This window comes from Asparagus officinalis, chromosome 1, assembly GCF_001876935.1.
Source record: "Asparagus officinalis chromosome 1, Aspof.V1, whole genome shotgun sequence".
Taxonomy (NCBI): Eukaryota; Viridiplantae; Streptophyta; class Magnoliopsida; order Asparagales; family Asparagaceae; genus Asparagus; species Asparagus officinalis.
In genome coordinates, this window is record NC_033794.1 from 4,649,529 (window position 1) to 4,667,972 (window position 18,444).

At 36.3% G+C, this 18,444-nt stretch overlaps 3 protein-coding genes across 3 annotated transcripts; 2 read left to right on the plus strand and 1 right to left on the minus strand.

The window, feature by feature from the left end:
• LOC109846739 (ADP,ATP carrier protein 1, mitochondrial-like) lies at nt 2,985–8,738 on the plus strand. Its single transcript, XM_020415988.1, has 4 exons — nt 2,985–3,098; nt 4,830–5,329; nt 6,644–7,015; nt 8,160–8,738. The coding sequence occupies exons 2-4, from the start codon at nt 4,850–4,852 to the stop codon at nt 8,454–8,456; spliced, it is 1,149 nt and encodes a 382-aa protein (XP_020271577.1). The 5' UTR covers nt 2,985–3,098; nt 4,830–4,849; the 3' UTR covers nt 8,457–8,738.
• On the minus strand, nt 9,470–14,906 carry LOC109846747 (glycerophosphodiester phosphodiesterase GDPDL3-like). Its single transcript, XM_020415994.1, has 9 exons — nt 14,710–14,906; nt 13,108–13,401; nt 12,879–12,994; nt 12,302–12,800; nt 11,787–11,825; nt 11,416–11,703; nt 11,135–11,274; nt 10,531–11,014; nt 9,470–9,902 (listed from the first exon to the last, which is right to left on the minus strand). Exons 1-9 carry the CDS (start codon nt 14,834–14,836, stop codon nt 9,592–9,594), a joined length of 2,298 nt encoding a protein of 765 aa, XP_020271583.1. The 5' UTR covers nt 14,837–14,906; the 3' UTR covers nt 9,470–9,591.
• Nucleotides 17,360–18,435, plus strand: LOC109829426 (exopolygalacturonase-like). Its single transcript, XM_020396553.1, has 3 exons — nt 17,360–17,488; nt 18,025–18,330; nt 18,427–18,435. Exons 1-3 carry the CDS (start codon nt 17,360–17,362, stop codon nt 18,433–18,435), a joined length of 444 nt encoding a protein of 147 aa, XP_020252142.1.

Here is an 18,444-nt window from a genome sequence, read left to right on the forward strand (position 1 = left end):
TCATCTTGGATCAACTCATTCCGAGATTAGATGAGAGAGTTAGAAGCAAAACAGAGGAGAGACACTTGCACTATCTCGGCCAAGGCCGAGACAGTTGGACTATCTCGGGTTTTATAGAGCTGTTTTAATCATGATTCGCTTCAAATATGAAGAATCTCAAAATATAAAAGTTGTAGATCTCCTTGTTAGCTTTCTAACGCATATTGTATCAACTCATTTCGAGATCGTATGAGAGAGATAAAGCCAAAATACCAAAGATAGTACAAACTACCTCAGAATTCCGAGATAGTGTTGGTATCTTAGAGAAGAATGGAGATTTTGGCCATGATTCAATTTGAATATGAAAAATCTCAAAAGATAAAACTTGTAGATCTCTTCGTAAGCTTTCCAATGCATCTTTAATCATTTTATTTGGAGGTCATATGAGAGAGTTAGAGGCAAAACAAGCGGAGACACTCTGAGTGTCTCGGCCAAGGCCCAGACACCTTGACGGAGACACTCTGAGTGTCTCGGCCATGGCCGAGACACCGCGGGTGTCCCAGACCCCAAAAAGCTGTTTTACGTAGTTTTGAGTCGTTTTTCGACTGTTAACCACGTGTATTTGTTTTAACTGATCTAATATCATCCAAGAACGTGATAAAGTGGTTACAACTGAGGATAAGAGTGAATCGATCGTTCTTATCCGAAAACGGAGGTCCCAAAGCCTATAAATACAGCCCTAGGGCCTTCATTTACAGATCTGGAATTCTCAAGCGTCGGCGAAGCCCTGCTGAATTGAAGACTGAAGGAGCACGAATTTTAGAGAGGAGGAGATTGGATCGAGTTCTTTGACATAAGGAAGAGGAGTTCGTCAGATCCATAGCCCGGTTCCTTCCCTTGAGATCGTACCTAGTTGCTATCTTGAGAAGAGTGGTTATCTCGCTGTTGCCGAGATAATTGCTTCGGTTTCTTGATTCCTTCGCGAATCAACGAAACTCCGGATTGATCTGATCGCTTGGTAGTCCACGGATATTAACGTCCCCGGCACAGACAAAGATCCAACGCAAACAACGGGTGATAAACGTCCGTTGTGTTTGTTTTGACGAGAGTTGTAATTTTTCGTTTTTATTGTGTAAGAGTCTTATAAAAAGATTATCTTTTTATTTTCATTGTAATGATTGAAATTGTAATGAATACCTCAATGGAGATGTCAACTTTCACACCAGACAAGTATAATTAGGCACCACTAAATACACATGACCAGTAGTCCCCTGTATTTTAAAACTTCATTTTTGTAAAATCGACTTCTTTTTGACCAATCGGCCAAAAAAAGATAGATTTACTAATTATATAAAAAAAGATTGATTTTGCTAATAAAGTTTCAAAAATGATATTTTTAAAAAATTTCTCCTATTATTTGTAAGGGTAGCACGGATAAAGGCTTGATTTTTCTTCTTGTATTTGTGGAAGATCTGATTGTGAGAAATGTGAAACTTGTTTATGTCAAATGGAGCAAGACCCCAACTTTTTCCATAGGAAAATTGTTGACATCAACTGGTCAAAACTGTCTTATCTAACACATTACACATGTGGCACAATTAGAAAATAATAATAATAAAACGAGTCAAAACATTTTTTTAAGATGAAAATCAGTCAAACATTACATACTACAATAAGGTGGCTTTTAATTGCGATGATGACCATAAACTTAATAACAACCAAATCCAAATATATGAACGTCTAGAACAAGACTATTTACACCGTTCATAGCTTAAATTGAGAGGAGAAAATTTATGCGTGGAGCTTTTGATGGAACAACTATTACCTTAGTACGCATCTCAATTTATTAAAAATAAATTTTTTGATAATCCATTCCAAAATCAGACCCAATACCGCGAGAGCCATATAAGTATCTCCCGACTGTTCAGGCCCTCCATTATGGATTAGAAGCGTTATAATAACCTAATGACTCCATGAAAAATATGAGATTAGACCCTATACTTTTTACGTTTCATGGAGTAATATTTTTCGTTTGTTTGTTTGCTAAAAACCCCCCCCCCCCCCCCCGCCACGTCAGATTTCAAGAAATCCCCCCTGCCACGTAGGATTTTGGTTTTAACCGATTTTCAAATCACATGTTTGTTTCGTTTTGTGATTTAAAAAAATGGGGGTGCCACGTAGGATGTCACGTCAGATTTTTGAGAAAAGTGTTTTTACACCGAAAACCTCTGAAAACACTTGGAAAATATCACTTCAATGAATTTTTAATTACTAAAAATACTGTTGAAACAGTGACCGTGAATAAAATAGATTATTTAATTACTGAAAACGCTGTTACTATTGCAGCTGATTTCCATTTTCTTTTTTTTATGTTCAAAAATACACAAGAAATGAAAATCGAAACACTGTTACTATTGCGGCTGTATTTGTTTCTTATGTGACGTGGCTGTGACGTGACGATGATTTCATTGCGAAACAAACGAAAAAAAGAAATACGGGAAATATCTTGAAATGAGTTAAAACGTGAGTTTTACATTTTCGATTTTTTCGGAAAACAACCGAACAGCCCCTCATCAATTGGAAAAAGTGATATTCTTGAAAGTGTCTGCTGTTGATTCCAGCGCAGCCAACCCTAGTCGCACATTTCGGCACGACTTTCCACGTTGCTTGCCCAATACCCGCACCAGCAAACGCTGTCAAATTTCGACCGTCCAATCATTAAAATCTTCATAAACCAACGGCTGAGATTACATCACGTGGTCCCTCCGAAGAAAACGAACCGAGTTCGCCACCCCGAAGGAAAGGAAACAGATAAATTATTATTATTATTATCGCCTCCGTCACTTCCAAAAACCGAACGAAATATCATCCGCATAAAGTTTCTATAGGAAGCAAAGCATCCAAAACGTCGATCAAGCAAATCCAATTGTTGATATTAGCATTCGCATAATTATTTTATGCGGACCACAGCACATAAATTTTGACGACGGGGGTTCGCGCAATGGAAATAAAAGGCCCTAAAATTCCCCTCTGGCCTCCGCCTCTCTTGTTCCCTCGTCTTCAGCCTCCGCTCTCTCCGCGTCGAGATCTCGAGGCCGAGAGAAGAGCGCCTCTCAAGGGTAAGAACTTTCGATGTTTTCGTTTTCCATTCTCTCGCTGGATCTTCGGTCCGATCGCTTAGATTCCCGGTTTTCTGCGTTTTTTCCCGACGATTTTGACCATTTTATGGTCAGATCTGAAGTAGACGGATCAGATCTGTGTGCTTGTTTAGAGATTTTGTAGATCTGTTAGTTTCAGTTGTAGTTCTTCGATCGATTTACAAACTACTGCTTAAAATGTTGCTGAATGTTTAATAGTGATTTCGGCGTCAAAAGCTATTGATCGTGATTAGATTAGTGTTGATGCGATAGGTACGGATCGTTGACGGTTCTGTTCGTTCTAAAGTTTATATCTGTGCTTTGAGATGGCTAATAAACGTAGATCTGTTGTTTAATTGTTTACTTTTATTACTAAAGTTGTTAGATACCTCACCCTCAGTAGTAGTTTTAATGAATTGATGCACAAATGAAGTTCTGTGCTCAAGAAATAATCAATAGTTTGTCTATGCACTTATTAACTATGGCGCTCATAAAAAAAATTACATTTTAAAATAAAAATTGATTTTTTATTGGATAGCATGTATGATATTAATAGTTAACTTGCACGTCTCCTACATCCTAAAAATATCATTGGAGCTCTCTGTTTATCTTTATGCACATAAATTCATGTATAATTATTTGCAGGCAAATTTTGGTACTAAATTTGGTAGTGTCACGTGTTAAATCTGTCTTTTATTGAAAATAACTTATTATAATTTGATTTGGAAAATTTGTAAGCAACATGTTTTATCTGCTCTGTTGTTAATCGTAAATATTGCTACTCACTTTTACGATATTTATTATCTATGACGATTTCAAAATACATTTGTGTAGTTTTAGTTCGGCAATGCAAATAATCATTTTCATGCTATTATCAACTACGGTGATGTAAAGTATTGAAGTATTTCTTCATTGCCTTCTTTGTGACTGGATTTAGTGATATTTCCCACTATGTCAGTATCATATTGTTTGATCCAAAGTTGCAAAATATTTCCTAATGTTGTTGCATTGGAAGAGACATGCCCGCCGCGTGGAATTTATTTAAAGGTTATAAAATGAACTGAGGCAAGTTCTTGGTTGAAGTGGGTAGTCTCTAATTCTATCTGTAGGAGTTTAGGGGTAAAGAATTGTATCTTCTGAGATGTTCTACGTGTAGCACAATTTTGTGCCTGAAGAAAATTGCTGGTTTTTGTTGGTTTTTTTACTTCAATACTGGATGCTATCGGTTTCCGTGCTACCTTTGTTACTTCAATTAGCTTGTGTGAGGAAATAAGATAGGCATCCGGCTTTCATCCGGCTAATCTGATCCGTTAATTGTCACTAATAGATAGTTCTTTTGAGGGGGAATTTGTTTTGTTCGATCACCTGCACATAAAGGCCCTTCCAATATGTCGTCTTGGTGCTATAGTCTGTTATTTTTCAGCATTGTCTAGTCCATATAGGCTTGATTTTTTATATAGTAGTTGATAGTAGTTGATTTAGAAACATTGTGATCATGTCATAGTTGATTATCTAGCTTACGTTGTTTCGATGATTGATTCATTGATTTGCTGTACTCGATATCTGGTAGAGTGATTAAACTGATCGTGTTGCTCTTTTGATATGGGAAGGGATGACTTAATTTCCAATTGTATCCTATCATTGCCTGTGTGTTTGCTTTTATATTGGTTTGTCCGTTAAAAATATGTGCAGTAATCTAGTCAATGGTTTCAGGTTATTGTGCAGGCTGACTAATGGCCGATCAAGTTAACCACCCGACTGTTTTCCAAAAGATGTCTGGCCAGTTTCATTTAAGTTCTAATTTTCCCCAAGACCTTTGCCGCCAGAATGTCTACAGGCCTTCTGCTTATGAGAGGCGCTTTTCAACTAGCAGCTATGTCAATGGTGGGCTGCAGATGCCTTTGACCCGTGGCTCTGACCTCTCTATGGTGACCATGGCATCCCCAGTGTATGCTCATGCACCTGTAGAAAAGAATTTCATGGTCGATTTCCTTATGGGTGGAGTTTCTGCTGCAGTCTCCAAAACTGCTGCCGCTCCTATCGAGCGTGTGAAGCTTCTGATCCAGAATCAAGATGAGATGATCAAGTCTGGTCGTCTATCTGAACCCTATAAGGGAATTGGCGAATGTTTTAAGAGAACCATTAAGGAGGAAGGATTTGGCTCTTTGTGGAGAGGGAATACTGCAAATGTTATTCGTTATTTCCCAACCCAGGTGAATTTAACTGACAGAATTATGTGTAGTTTCTTGCTATGTTATTACCTTAGGGGGTGTTTGGTTCACCTATTTTATGGAAAAGTTTTGAGAAAACACGTGACAATGGCATTATCGTAAATAATAGATTTCTGTACATTTTCATATACTGTGTTTGGTTCAACATTAAATTTACAGAAAAGTTTTCTTAGAAGTACAGAATCTGTACAATATTACATAAATTGTTTTCCACTAAAAATGGGCGGAAAACACCAGGAAATCTGACGCATATGTTAAAAAATTAATTAAGTACACCAGTACCGTTCCCATGTGATTTCTCATGGGCATTGTTAGTAAGCTATTTTCTATAAAGTGATATCCAACCAAACAAGAGAAAGAAAACAATATATTTTCTATGAAGTTAGGAACTTTTTCATGCTTTGAACCAAACAAAGAAATAGCAAAAAACAAGAAATATGGTACTTTTTGAGTTCTATAAAAATTTCCTACAAATTTTATTTTATAGAAATACAATGAAATCTATATTTTGGGTGTTTTCCTTTTCCTATAATTTATAGAAATTGAACCAAACACCCCCTTAGTATCTATAGGTTATTTGCTTTCTTAATTTTTTTAAACATTGGATGCTAATGTTTCACTTTAATTAGTCTTGGTAATGTTTCTATTTATTCTTTTTATGTATACAAGTTCTTTTCATTGTTCTTACTTCTTTTAATTGTTTAAGTAGTATTCTTCAGGCCTTTGTCTTATTATATTTCTATAAATTTTGTTGGTGCAGATACTCTTTATCATCTTCGCATCTCTTTGGGGTTCAAATATATTTATACTGTCATTCCAGTTGTTGGCTTTTTATTTATAATATTTTTTATTTATAATGTGTAATTTCCCCAAACTGCACTATCAATTTTTGTTTTCACTGAGTAATGGACATGGAAAATATCCCTACACAATTTTCCTTAGCCAATTGCCAACTTGTTCATTTTACAGTTATCGGAACCCTGTTTGGTCCATTCTGTTTGTAATTTTGAATATTAACCTCATAATTCCAAAATAGTTTTAACTAATAAAATCTGTAGTCACCATTTTGTAACCACAACCTTGTTTTTTTAATCCTTTTTGAATTTTAATTTACTTTCCATTTTGCCTACTGTGAATGATGAATAGAGTTTGTGTTGTATAATCTTTGTTATTATCTGATAAGTTTATTATCTGATAAGTTTATATGTTTTAATTGACCTGTACTAATTGCCTTGCCCTTTGTGGAGATGTTGCATTTCAGTTGTACTAACTGCTGTTGGCTGTTTTTCTTGTTAGGCTTTGAACTTTGCATTCAAGGATTACTTCAAGAGGTTATTCAACTTCAAGAAAGACAGGGATGGCTACTGGAAGTGGTTTGCCGGAAATCTTGCATCTGGTGGTGCTGCTGGTGCCTCTTCTCTACTGTTTGTTTACTCCCTGGATTATGCCCGTACCCGTTTGGCCAATGATGCAAAAGCTGCAAAGAAGGGAGGAGAGAGGCAGTTTAATGGTCTTGTTGATGTGTACAAGAAGACATTGAAGACTGATGGAGTTGCTGGGCTCTACCGTGGGTTTAACATTTCATGCGTTGGAATTATTGTCTACCGTGGGCTTTATTTTGGATTGTACGATTCTTTGAAGCCTGTTGTTCTAACTGGAAAGTTGCAGGTATGTGTTTCCTTTTCAAATAATGTGTCTTGAATGTAGTCTCTATTTATATTTGTTTAGTTACTTAGTTTTAGTACATGCATTTGTGAATCTGTAAAAAGCATTGCACCTTTTCATTTAATTTAAAATTTGTACAAGATATTGGATGGCCTAAACTCTGGGTTCTAGCCATGTGATATACAAGATAAACTGAGTCTTGCACGTTGTGTAATTAGGATATCTAAAAGTTATTGTCATTTTTTCCTGTCTAGCTGTAATCTAGTCCCTTGGAAGTCGAGATTTTGGGTGATTTGGGATTTGTTTCATTACCTGGATGATGGGAACAGTTTTCAAACGAAATTCTTTTTAACTTTTCTTGTTTAAATGCATTGGGAATGTTGAAGTACTATTTCCAACCCTACCTACCACGTGGCATGCATTTTTTTACTCTGAATCCAACTGTTAGTATTTCTACTTGTTTCAATAAACTCATAGAATGGTGTATCATGCTTCCAATATAAAGATACAAGAAATACAGTTCTGCATATATTTAACTGAAGTTACATTGTACTCTTAAAGTTATGTATCGTCAAAGCATGTAGGTGAGTGCGCAACATGCTTATGTTATACCTATGCCCAGCAACTGGTTTTCTGTGATTCCTCATTGTCTTTCATCTGTTTGATTTCTACTTGGTTCTATTTTGGATGAGTGTTTAGAAACTTGAGCACTACTTTTCATAGTAGCAGCCTGCACAAAATTGCAATTAATTTTAACCTTCATTATCCATGCACTAATTTTACACTACCAAAAATTTTACACTACCATAAATTTTTTGGGGGGGGTTGGGGGTGGGGGTGTGGTGGTGTTTGCAAAACACTATCATAAATTTTTTTTAAACTAGAGTAAGACTACCACGAAGTTTCAAAACTGCAAAAAATTGTCATGAACTATTGGAAATTATTGCTAACAGGAAATTTGTTTGGATAAAAGTTTTAAACTACTAATGAAGATACGTAGAGCGTTGAAGGCAAAATTGTTCAACGCATTTTATCTAGTGAAATAGTTCTTGATAGTTTTCTCTAAAACAAGGTTTTGTGGTATGTCTGTAAATTTACTTTAATTTTATATGCACTAAAACATTTCCTTCATTTCCAATGATTACAGGACAACTTCTTCGCTAGCTTTGCCTTAGGTTGGGTGATTACCAATGGAGCAGGGCTCGCATCCTATCCCATCGACACAGTTCGAAGAAGAATGATGATGACCTCCGGAGAGGCAGTCAAGTACAAGAGCTCTCTTGACGCCTTCCAGCAAATCTTGAAGAACGAGGGGGCAAAATCCCTCTTCAAGGGTGCAGGTGCCAATATTCTTCGTGCCATTGCTGGTGCTGGTGTGCTCTCCGGTTATGACAAGCTTCAGTTAATCCTCTTGGGAAAGAAGTACGGTTCCGGTGGAGCTTAAGTTGATGGTGATGAATAATATTGAACTTCATTTTCTTTCCTAAGTTTTGTTGGATCTTGATAGGACAATTTCTATTGATCCCCCAATAATTTTACTGCTGTGGTGGGAGATTCTCCCTTAATTTTTTTGCTATATGGAGATATGATACGTTCTCCGTAAACTTGTTATTTTTCCTACTGTAGTGTTTTAACTTGAAGTGTTATGTACTCTAATGCTGCGAAGTTCTATCCAGAACAAAGTAGTAAAGCTTTGGGAGTTATAGATCCTATATGTTTGTTGTCCTCCTAGAAGCTATTATGCTGCTTATTATGAGCGATATTTGTATCTCCCGCTAGTATCGAATGTTTCGATACCCTGGGCCGCATTTTTCTATGTTGATTTTATTGTCACTTCGCGTAGTTGTATCAAAGCCCTATCTAGTCCACTGGTTGAACTCTTATCTATTGAGGCAAGTGTATTGGGAAACATATTGTCAGCAGGTTGGCCCTTTCTGTTATCAGATTCTAAAATTGTGCGGAAGTATCAGCCTCGGTATAAATATGTTGGTCTCAATCAGTAAGTTTTCACCGTATCGTCGTTGCTTGAGCTCATCTGTTAGTTATTTCATGTTAAACCTAAGGTTTATTCAACGCTAGATCTCCTCTATGGTGTTAAGTTGCAGTTAGCACAATGGCTGAAGTTGGTCCTTAGTAACCTATGATTAGCCGAGGAAGACTCTGACCGTTTGTGTCACGCTATTACGCATATGATCTCGATCACAGAGGTCGTGAAATAACCGAAATATGTTTGAGAGAGGCGTTCGCATCGAGGCGTGAAGGAAAAGCTGAGGCTCATGATTTTTGTTGTGAGGATACCAATTCAAAACTTCATGATATTGAACGTCGTCACCGTGATGCTGCAATCGGGTCTACGCTTACCGTTTGCAGTTTGCCATAATCGTTCGACGTAAACGTGATTCATGATACCACGGCCTCTAAAACCCAAGAAAATGCGACTTTTGGCTCAAATCTCTCTCTCATAAACTCCCTTGTAATCAACTTGAAACATTAATGGCCATAACACATCTGAAACTCGCATCCGATAGGATCAAACTTACATGAAAACAATGCCAATATGTAAAAATAACTGGCTACTATCAGATAAGCAGCAGAAAAGATACAGAGAGCATCACTTTGGCCAAAGATTTTAACAGTGAAGAAGCTGAATATAGTTGTGATCCTGCCGAAGGCTGAGGTTCGGGACTGGAGCGTGCTGGAGGGCTGGGGACTTTTGGCTTCAATGGAGCAGGAGGAAGCGGCGGCTCTGCAACGTCAGCATCATCAAGAACGGGCATCGGAGCTACGGCGGGTGGTCGTGCTGTAGGATCTACTGCTCCTAGCAGAGTTCCTACACTAACTGGTTTCATATAGTTTGGCATTTTGTTGCCGAGTTTCAAACAAGTATTTCCTGCACAAATCAACGGAGTTTGTATCAGTACGATCAAATCAGTACAATCAGGCTACTCTACTGTATCAGTGGAATCACCAACTTTAAAATCAGCGACACTAACCCAGAAGGCTGGAATGACACCAACCTATTTTACCTTTCTTTATACATACTCCTTAAATATCATGCATATTTGCAAAACTAACTCCAAAATCTCCAAGTTTGCAGAATTACCTCTCAATTCAACTCTGGAAATATATCCCCAAATCAACAAACAAATCATCAACTTTGTTGTATATGATGAGCAGTTGTTTGACCATTTTGTTGTTATTTTTACATTGTAATTAACAAATCAGCCTATCAAAGTTGACATTTTGTTGATTTTGGGGTATATCTTTTCTAAAGTTGATGATTTGGAGGGTAGTTTTCAAACATACTGAGATTTGGGGGTAGTTCTGAGACTAAGCATAATTTTAGGTGTATATATACAAAAAACCCATGTATATATATTATAAGCTGTAATATGTTAATTGAGTATCTCATTTTATTTTATTTTATTTCATTTGCAGTCATTCACACTAACTAATTTATTAGCCATTTTACCTACATTACGGGAGAAAAATAAGCAAAGAATTCAGGGGGTACATACTTTTATATCGAGTCACAGTTCCAGGGAATTCAGTGATAATGCCATCGACACCAGCATCCTGAACAAATGCATTGATCTCTGCAATTGGATCTGAGAAGAAATCCCATGGCTGAGACACATATTCATTTCTAAGAAAATACACAAACACAGAAAAGCCAGAATCTTGCAAATTCTTCACTAAATCAGTTCTGCCTGTGATAAATGCCTTGGTTACTGGATATATAGAAACTTTGTCGACTGCAACAGAAGTTGCGAACTTCTTCATATCAGCTAATGATGAGGCATCAGCATTACTAATGGATTCATCGACATTGTAGATGCATTTGTAACTGGTCTGTTGCTTGAATTTTCTTAGCACAGAGCTATTTGTGGACTGAATCATGACTTGCTGAGATCTTTGATTGTTGAAACCTGCATCTTTTAATGCTTTTATGACGGCCTCCGTAACGCTGTATTCTAATTTCTCTGCAAGAAATGCTGCATGCTGCAACCAAAAAAGGAAGAAGAAAAAAAAAGAAATGAAAAGAAAAGAAGAAGACAAAGAAGAAGAAGAATCGGATGATGATTAAAAAAAGAAAAGACAATGCAATTCCATGGTTCTTACCTCAATACTGATAACAATTCCAGATAGAGGTTTTCCTTTAGCGAAGGCCAAAAAGTCGGATAGTTTTGTGAAATTTCCAGCATTTGTATATCTTGGATTCCGCAACAAGCCATAATTTAGTTCTGGGTTTGAAATTGCAGCTGAAAGGGAAAACATTGTGAGTCTACTGTCTCAAACTAGATATACGTTTCTATTGCTCCAAACATATGCATAAAAAGAGTTAAAAACTCTATGAATTCAATATCCATGAGACCTACATTTACCAAGAGTTTTTGACTTACGTTTCAGGTTCTTTTGGATCTCATCCCAGGTTAAATTGAAGGTGAAAATCCCAGGAGTTTGCTGGATATCTCCGACAAGAGAAGAACGAGAACGAAGGGTTGATGTTGTAACTGTAGTAGAATCCATGAGATTAATAGAGCTCATGCATAGTAGAACGCCGTCTTCTGTTACTTGAACTGGACAGTCAATAAAATCTGCACCATCTTCCACAGCCCGCTGATAAGCCAGATCGGTACAGTCGGGATATATTCCACTAGCTCCATTGTGTGTGATTACCACAGGTTTTCCTAAAACACAGGAAAAAAATTATGTACGAAGATATATTCGCAACATTTTTCATATAGTGAGAATAAACCGAAGATAGACTAACCGTGGTCTGAACCGTTCCTTTTTACATGGGAGAAACAGCCTGCAAGATTAGCGACATTAAAATTAGAAGGGAAAAAAAAAAGCTTCTCTTTGAACAATCCTAACATATTATGATATACTTCGTTTGAGAAGCCTGAATCAATAATCGAACCGTATTACCTCCCAGCTTGCCATCATGTTAACTTATATAATAGGGATAATTGCGGGTAAACCCTCTGAGTTATTCTATTGGCTCTTTTACCTCAGGAGTTCTATTTGTTCAAAAACAATTTGCTCTTTTTTCTCTGAGGATAAAGAGTAGACAAAGTTTATCCTTCCTTAGAGGGTCTACCTGCAGTTAAACATGGTCTATCCGCAATTAACCCTATTAAATAAAACCAAACAAGAATAGTAGAAAAAAGAATGGGCAATATTCTAGCATTTGTAATATTTTAGCTGGGTTTGAGAGAGCTATAAGATCTGTAAATCTATTTGATTATGTAAGCTAAAAAAAAAAAAAAAAAAAAAAAAAATCACCAATGGCTTCTGATGCAGTAGCAGGAAAATCTGTCAGCACTCCATCAACAGAGAAAATCCCGTTGTCAACGAAATTGAGATATTCGAGTACTGGATCATAACTGTAATTGTAGCTAATATTGCCATCATTTGCAAATTCGGAGGCAAAAACTTCCAACCCCTCCTTGTGAGCATCCAAGACAATAGAAGTGTGAGGCTGCAGATAAAGATCAGATGTCGGCCATATATAATTCTTAGGAATGAGGATCCCAGAGGCAAATGTCTTAATAAATGTAAGATTTTGCAAGAGAGAACCATAAGTTTGGTTTGTAGAAGGCTCAATAATATCTTCTTCTAGAAAACGGAAAACAAGTTTTGTCTTGCTTCCGTTGAATCTTGAACCGATACCGGTGAGAAAACCCACTTCTGGCGATGATACATAGTTTGCTGCAACTTTCTTTGAGATGGACACCAAGTAGTCTCTCATGCTTAAATTATGTTGTGTGTAGAATAGATCATGCTGCATAAAAAGATAACCATAAATGAGCAGTCAGGAAATTAATATCGAAAAGAGATCACCAAAGAAAAGAAAAAAAACCTGTATATCCAACCAAAGTGGTGCTGAATTAATTTCCTTTTGAACTTCTTCAACAGGAAGGATCGGATATGCGTTAAAGTCAAATTTATCACTTCGAGATAAGATTGATCGAATCACTGCTCAGGTGATAACATGTAATCAGTATCAGTATTGTGTTCAACAAGACTAATTCTTCATTAATTCATCAGTATTTCTAGCACACCATCTTAAGCTTGGAATTATGGCTCACCTGAAACTTGTTCTAAGCTTTGGAAGTCATAATCGACAGAAAACCAACCAGATGTTGGCACTCCATCAACAGAATAAGTACTTGTTTCATTAGGGAAAACGACTTGGATGCTCGTGCAAGTATCTAATAACATGCTAGGAATACAAATACCGGTACCATCCTTTGTTAGTTGAACACCACACCAAGTAATTGTATCGGGTGAACCAGATAAATATGTAGCTTGGAAAGCATCTGAACTGGACTCTGGAAATATCCCTGAAAAGCCACCCTTTGCAACAACAACAGGTGCATCACCTGCATTAGCACAGAAAATCAATACTAGCCAATGCCTCAGCGTGAACGATGCACCGACCTTACTTATTGATCAGGAAATCTGAAATATGCAAAGAAAAAAGGGGGAAAAAAGAGGAGGAGGAGGAGGAAGAAGAAGAAGAAAAAGAAGAAAATTTCATTTTAAACCCATTCCAACTTTTATTTTTAAAAACCGACCCACTCCCATTGTAATTACAAAAACCGACCCATTTCGTGGTCACGTCAGCATTGTCGCCACGAAATGGGTCAATTTTTTTTAATCTCGCCTCTAAATAGTTGGGGTTGACAACCCCGACTATTTAGTTATTGTTTAATAACACACTAATTTAGCTTATACAATAGCTAAATAGTATAAGCTTTTTTTTCTTCCCCTGCAGCCTTTCCCTGGGATTTACCATTTTGAACACGATTCATCTTTTTAAAGGTCCGTCTATGATCTTGTGACATTTCAAGCACCTTCCTTAAATATGTACATGCAAGAATAAACTATCTACCCAATTACATTTCAAGCACCTTCCTTAAATATATAGAATATGTTGGATTCGGATCCTCTCCACTACAAAAAAAATAGTGAAGGGACCACTACATAATCACAGCCATTGATTATCTAGTTGATGGTTATGATTTTTTCTTTTAGTGCAAATTAGGAATGAGTGCAATACACGGAGGTATGGTAAGTGTTAGATTTAGATTGTATCATAACCGCCTACTAAATAATCAACGCTTGAGATTAAAAGTAGTGTTCTCTCCACTACTTTTTTTGTAGTGGAGAGGATCCAAATCCGAATATGTTAGGCCTTCAATTTGACATGGTATTGCATGCAACACTCTAAACTAAAAACATCCATGTGAACTACTACAGCCATACAGGAACCAACTTAAAATGGACAACTGAGAAAGAGAGCAAATTAATGATATAACTAAAAGCATCAATCCTCACAAACCGCCACTCTACTCATACCCCATTTAGAAAGCCTATGAACACACGCAACCTACATATTTGCTTGAAAACCCAAAAATGATAACCCCTTAATTAACTTATTTTTCCATAAACCCAGGGAAGAAGAAGAAGAAGAAGAAGATATAGTTAAGCATTACTCACTGCCGAACATAATTAAGCATAGATGTTAAGAAAAGAAAATTTGATACGGCCAAGCTCATTTGAGGCTAAAACCCCCAGCTCGATAAAACAGTGATATGATCAAAATCAGACCCAGACCCATTAAAGAACCAAGCATCAAAAGCCCGAAACTGAAATAAAAAAGTAAACTTGAGAGAGAATTAATTCACCACTCAGTGTAAGCCAAGGTGACTTGGGGGCCAGGGCGGTGACCAGACCGCGGTGATGAAGCACCCGCAGAACCAAGAACGCAGCGACGAAGGTGAGAGTTTTGCAACGGAACCTCATCTCCCACATTGTGATCACTAACAAAGAGAACCCAACTCAAGTTTAGAGGGAGACGAAGGGTAGGGTTTTTTTTTTTTTTTTTTTTTTTTGAAGTACAGCTCTCCTTCGAAAAGATGTGGGCTTTCATTTATTGCCTCTTTTTGCTTCCGGATACTGAAGAGGAAAGGGAGGTGAATGTGACCGCGAAATAGGGGAACTTTTATTGGTTACTCCTACAAATAGCACCCGTTTTTAAACTCTCCCATTAGCTTCATATATGGGGCCCATGGAGATGGATGATTTTAAGGGGCTGTTTGGTTGGCATTTTTTGCTCTTGTAAAGCTGTCAAAACTGACAAAAGCTGTCAGTTTTGACAGCTTTACTTGCAAAAAATAGGCGTTTTTACAAGTAAAGCTGCCAAAACTGACAGCTTTTGTCAGTTTTGACAGCTTTACAAGGGCAAAAAATGCTAACCAAACAGCTCCTAAGCGACATTAAAGGGGTGTTTGTTTCAAATATTATAATTTTAGGATATGGATTTCATCATGAGATTTGAAATCCGTAGGTAATTTGCTATGGGTTGGGATTCTTAAAACTTTGTTTGTTTCAACAATATTTTGAGATTTGGAATATTATAATTTGTAATATTTTTGTTTGTTTCAAACTTTTGAGAATTTAAAATCCTTAATTTGTCTAACATTTTTGAAATACACCCCACATCCCACCCAAAAAAGTGGATTTCACAAATCCTTAAATATAATACTTTTTTATTATTTGGGGATTTGATATTCTAAAATTTGTTTTGAAACAAACAAGTTTTATGGAATTCTAAAACCCAAAAAAATCCAATTTTTTGATCCTAGAATTTGAAATCCTACTAAAATGCCAATTTTTTTTTTAAACAAACATCCCCATGCACGGGAAGTTCATACGTACAACCTCATGCACGGGAAGTTCACATCATCATATGATAAAGAATAATATTTCGCATGTGAACATTGATATGTGGATAGTAAAAAGTACAAATTTCGCTTCTCTATTTTCCCACTAAAGAGCTCAAGATACTATGTAGGATAAAGATACGGGGCTCTACTCGAAATTTTTATATACATCTCGTTATTGTTTTAAGTGCCGTCATGTTGCATATTGGTGGAATATCCACTGAAAATTCCAAATTAACCTTCTACCCTTCTTTGAAGGGCTCAAAACACAGAGAAAGTATCTAATGAGAACGTTCCAGGACATATAATGCTCAACAAATAGATGTCAATCATTAGATACATGCATGAATCCCAAAGTTTAATGATCTAATGATTGACATCTCTGACATCAATGTCATGGACCGAAGACCATTTAATTCTTTTTCCGAGAGTGTTCTAATAATACTCGACATGCGAAATGAAGACGTTTGATTTAACTCAAAATTTTAATATGCCAAACACTATCAATTATCAGTATAGTTAGACTGCATATCATTGAAGTTGCTGCCAATAATTATTTCTAAAGAATAAATAAGGAGGAAAAATTACATCACCAATACATAATTATGTCATTCAATTAAACGGGTGAGGATTTTCTGTATTCTTGATTGTAGAGAGCCTCTAAATTAAATTGGTTATAAGTTATAATAGCATTTGATGGTTCTTTGGGTTGCGCAATACTACAAGAACTTTATATATAATTAAAATATATGACTTGGTGAGTTATAGAGGTTATCTACAATTATTATATCCAGATTTTGAGTGAAGCACCCCTTCGTGAGTGAGTGAGTGATTTCCGCCATTGAATTTTTTTTTAGGTCACATTCAGAGGTCACCTTTTCAGTGCGGTTTTGCCGTTGGTAAATGGTAATACGATAGAGGAACAGAGGGACGGACCATGCACATGTTGAACGACACGTGTCTCGGATCTTAGTTGGGCTGGGATCAACGTGGGCCCAGAAATTAGTTTGAGAATTTTGGTAATCAATATTTTCCAAGTTATATCTCTAAGGAAAAAATGTTGCTTCGTAGATAATCCAGCTAGCTATAAGCCTATAATCCACTCCTAGGCTTATAAAACGAGGAAAAGCTACACCGATAAAGTGTTTAATTTTGTGAAAAATATATCAGAAAAGTATGGTTGAGATAAATATTAGTCTAGTCTTTTCCATGTGTATACCTGCTTAAAAAAACTAATTCTAAATATAAGAACAAAGTTTTGACTTTGTTAGGAGAGAACAACTTTATTGCAAGGAACCTTTTGAAAAAAAAAAAACACCCTATTGTGCCTATTACCTACTAAATCTCCAAAAACAACAATGACATTGATGATAGCTAAGTTTAGAAACTATGCTAAATGAATCAATTTTATCAATTGAAAATTAAAGCCACGGTATAAATTGAGGCCAAGGTTCACCAATCAATTTTTTCTACCATAAATTTTACATTACCTAAACGTAGCCAAGAATTTAAAGGGCCACTAACGTTCCAATTTAAGCACCATGCATTGACCATTAAAAAAAACCACTTGATGAACATAGAGAAATAAAAATTAGAGAAAATATTTACATCAATGGCCTCTTGTTCAAATATTTTGGTAGTTTTCTTGGTGCTTTTGTGGGTTTTCATTGCAAAAGCGGATACTACAATTAGTTTGAAGAAATATGGTGGGATCCCAGGTGGCAAAATTGATAGCACCAAGGTGAGATGTGTAGTACGACTGAGCATTTTATATACTTTTTACTCGAAAATACATTTATCTCTCTTTAAATTTTGATTTACAGTTGTGAAAATTGTTGTTTTCATTTTAATACCTCCAAGTTTTTTTTTCCCTCCATTTTGATTTTGGTAACTTAAAGTTTCTCCTGCTTTACGTTTTTATTTTTCTTTTTAAAAAAGAATACTCTTGAATCTCTTGTATCTTTTCCCATCTATTTTCTTCACCTAATTCAGCCATAAAGAAAATTAAATCATATAAAAATATATGTTTACGTGAATGTGAGGAATATTTCTCTCTCAAAATTTAGAGGATTTTGGGTTATAAAATGACTAAGAATTTGATACCGTAAATAGGAATACCATTTCACGGCCTCATCATTAAGTTCACAGCATAAAAGTATCTCTTGAAAGGTCTCACGGACCTTTTTTGCATATTTAAAGTTCTCAACTGTAAATAAAAAAAAAACTTTTAGGATACCAAAGTGAAAATATTTACATTTCCCCCTTCAATTTTTGCAGGCTTTGCAAAAAGCATGGGCCGATGCTTGTGCAGCTGAAGGCAAATCCCAAATAATAATCCCTCATGGTGACTACTTAGTCGGCCCGGTACTGTTCAAAGGCCCATGTAAGGGCCCGGTGACTATCCAGCTAGATGGGAATCTTTTGGCTGACGCTAACCTTGGTCATTACAAGAGCAATTGGCTCGATTTCCAATATATTGATGGGTTGACCTTCAAAGGTAGAGGGAAGCTTGATGGTCAAGGAGCGAGCGCATGGCCTCATAATAATTGTCCCAAGAATTGGAGTTGCAAGCTACTTCCAATGGTAAAATTTTGAACATTTTGCTTGATTTTTTTTTATATATATATGATGCGAGGTTGTGAATGAAGTGCTAATGTATTCATGATATTGCATGTACAGATGTACTAATGTATTCAT

What these genes read in the sequence shown, in the direction of transcription:
- LOC109846739 (XM_020415988.1), top strand. Translation starts at nt 4,850, where the DNA reads ATGGCCGATCAAGTTAACCACCCGACTGTTTTCCAAAAGATGTCTGGC. An exon ending in TTCGTTATTTCCCAACCCAG is followed by an intron (nt 5,330 to 6,643) that starts GTGAATTTAACT and finishes TTTTCTTGTTAG; the next exon opens with GCTTTGAACTTTGCATTCAA. An exon ending in TTCTAACTGGAAAGTTGCAG is followed by an intron (nt 7,016 to 8,159) that starts GTATGTGTTTCC and finishes CAATGATTACAG; the next exon opens with GACAACTTCTTCGCTAGCTT.
- LOC109846747 (XM_020415994.1), bottom strand. Translation starts at nt 14,836, where the DNA reads ATGTGGGAGATGAGGTTCCGTTGCAAAACTCTCACCTTCGTCGCTGCG. An exon ending in GATCCAAAAGAACCTGAAAC is followed by an intron (nt 11,275 to 11,415) that starts GTAAGTCAAAAA and finishes TTTCCCTTTCAG; the next exon opens with CTGCAATTTCAAACCCAGAA. An exon ending in AACTGTGACTCGATATAAAA is followed by an intron (nt 9,903 to 10,530) that starts GTATGTACCCCC and finishes TGATTTGTGCAG; the next exon opens with GAAATACTTGTTTGAAACTC.
- LOC109829426 (XM_020396553.1), top strand. Translation starts at nt 17,360, where the DNA reads ATGGCCTCTTGTTCAAATATTTTGGTAGTTTTCTTGGTGCTTTTGTGG. An exon ending in GCAAAATTGATAGCACCAAG is followed by an intron (nt 17,489 to 18,024) that starts GTGAGATGTGTA and finishes CAATTTTTGCAG; the next exon opens with GCTTTGCAAAAAGCATGGGC.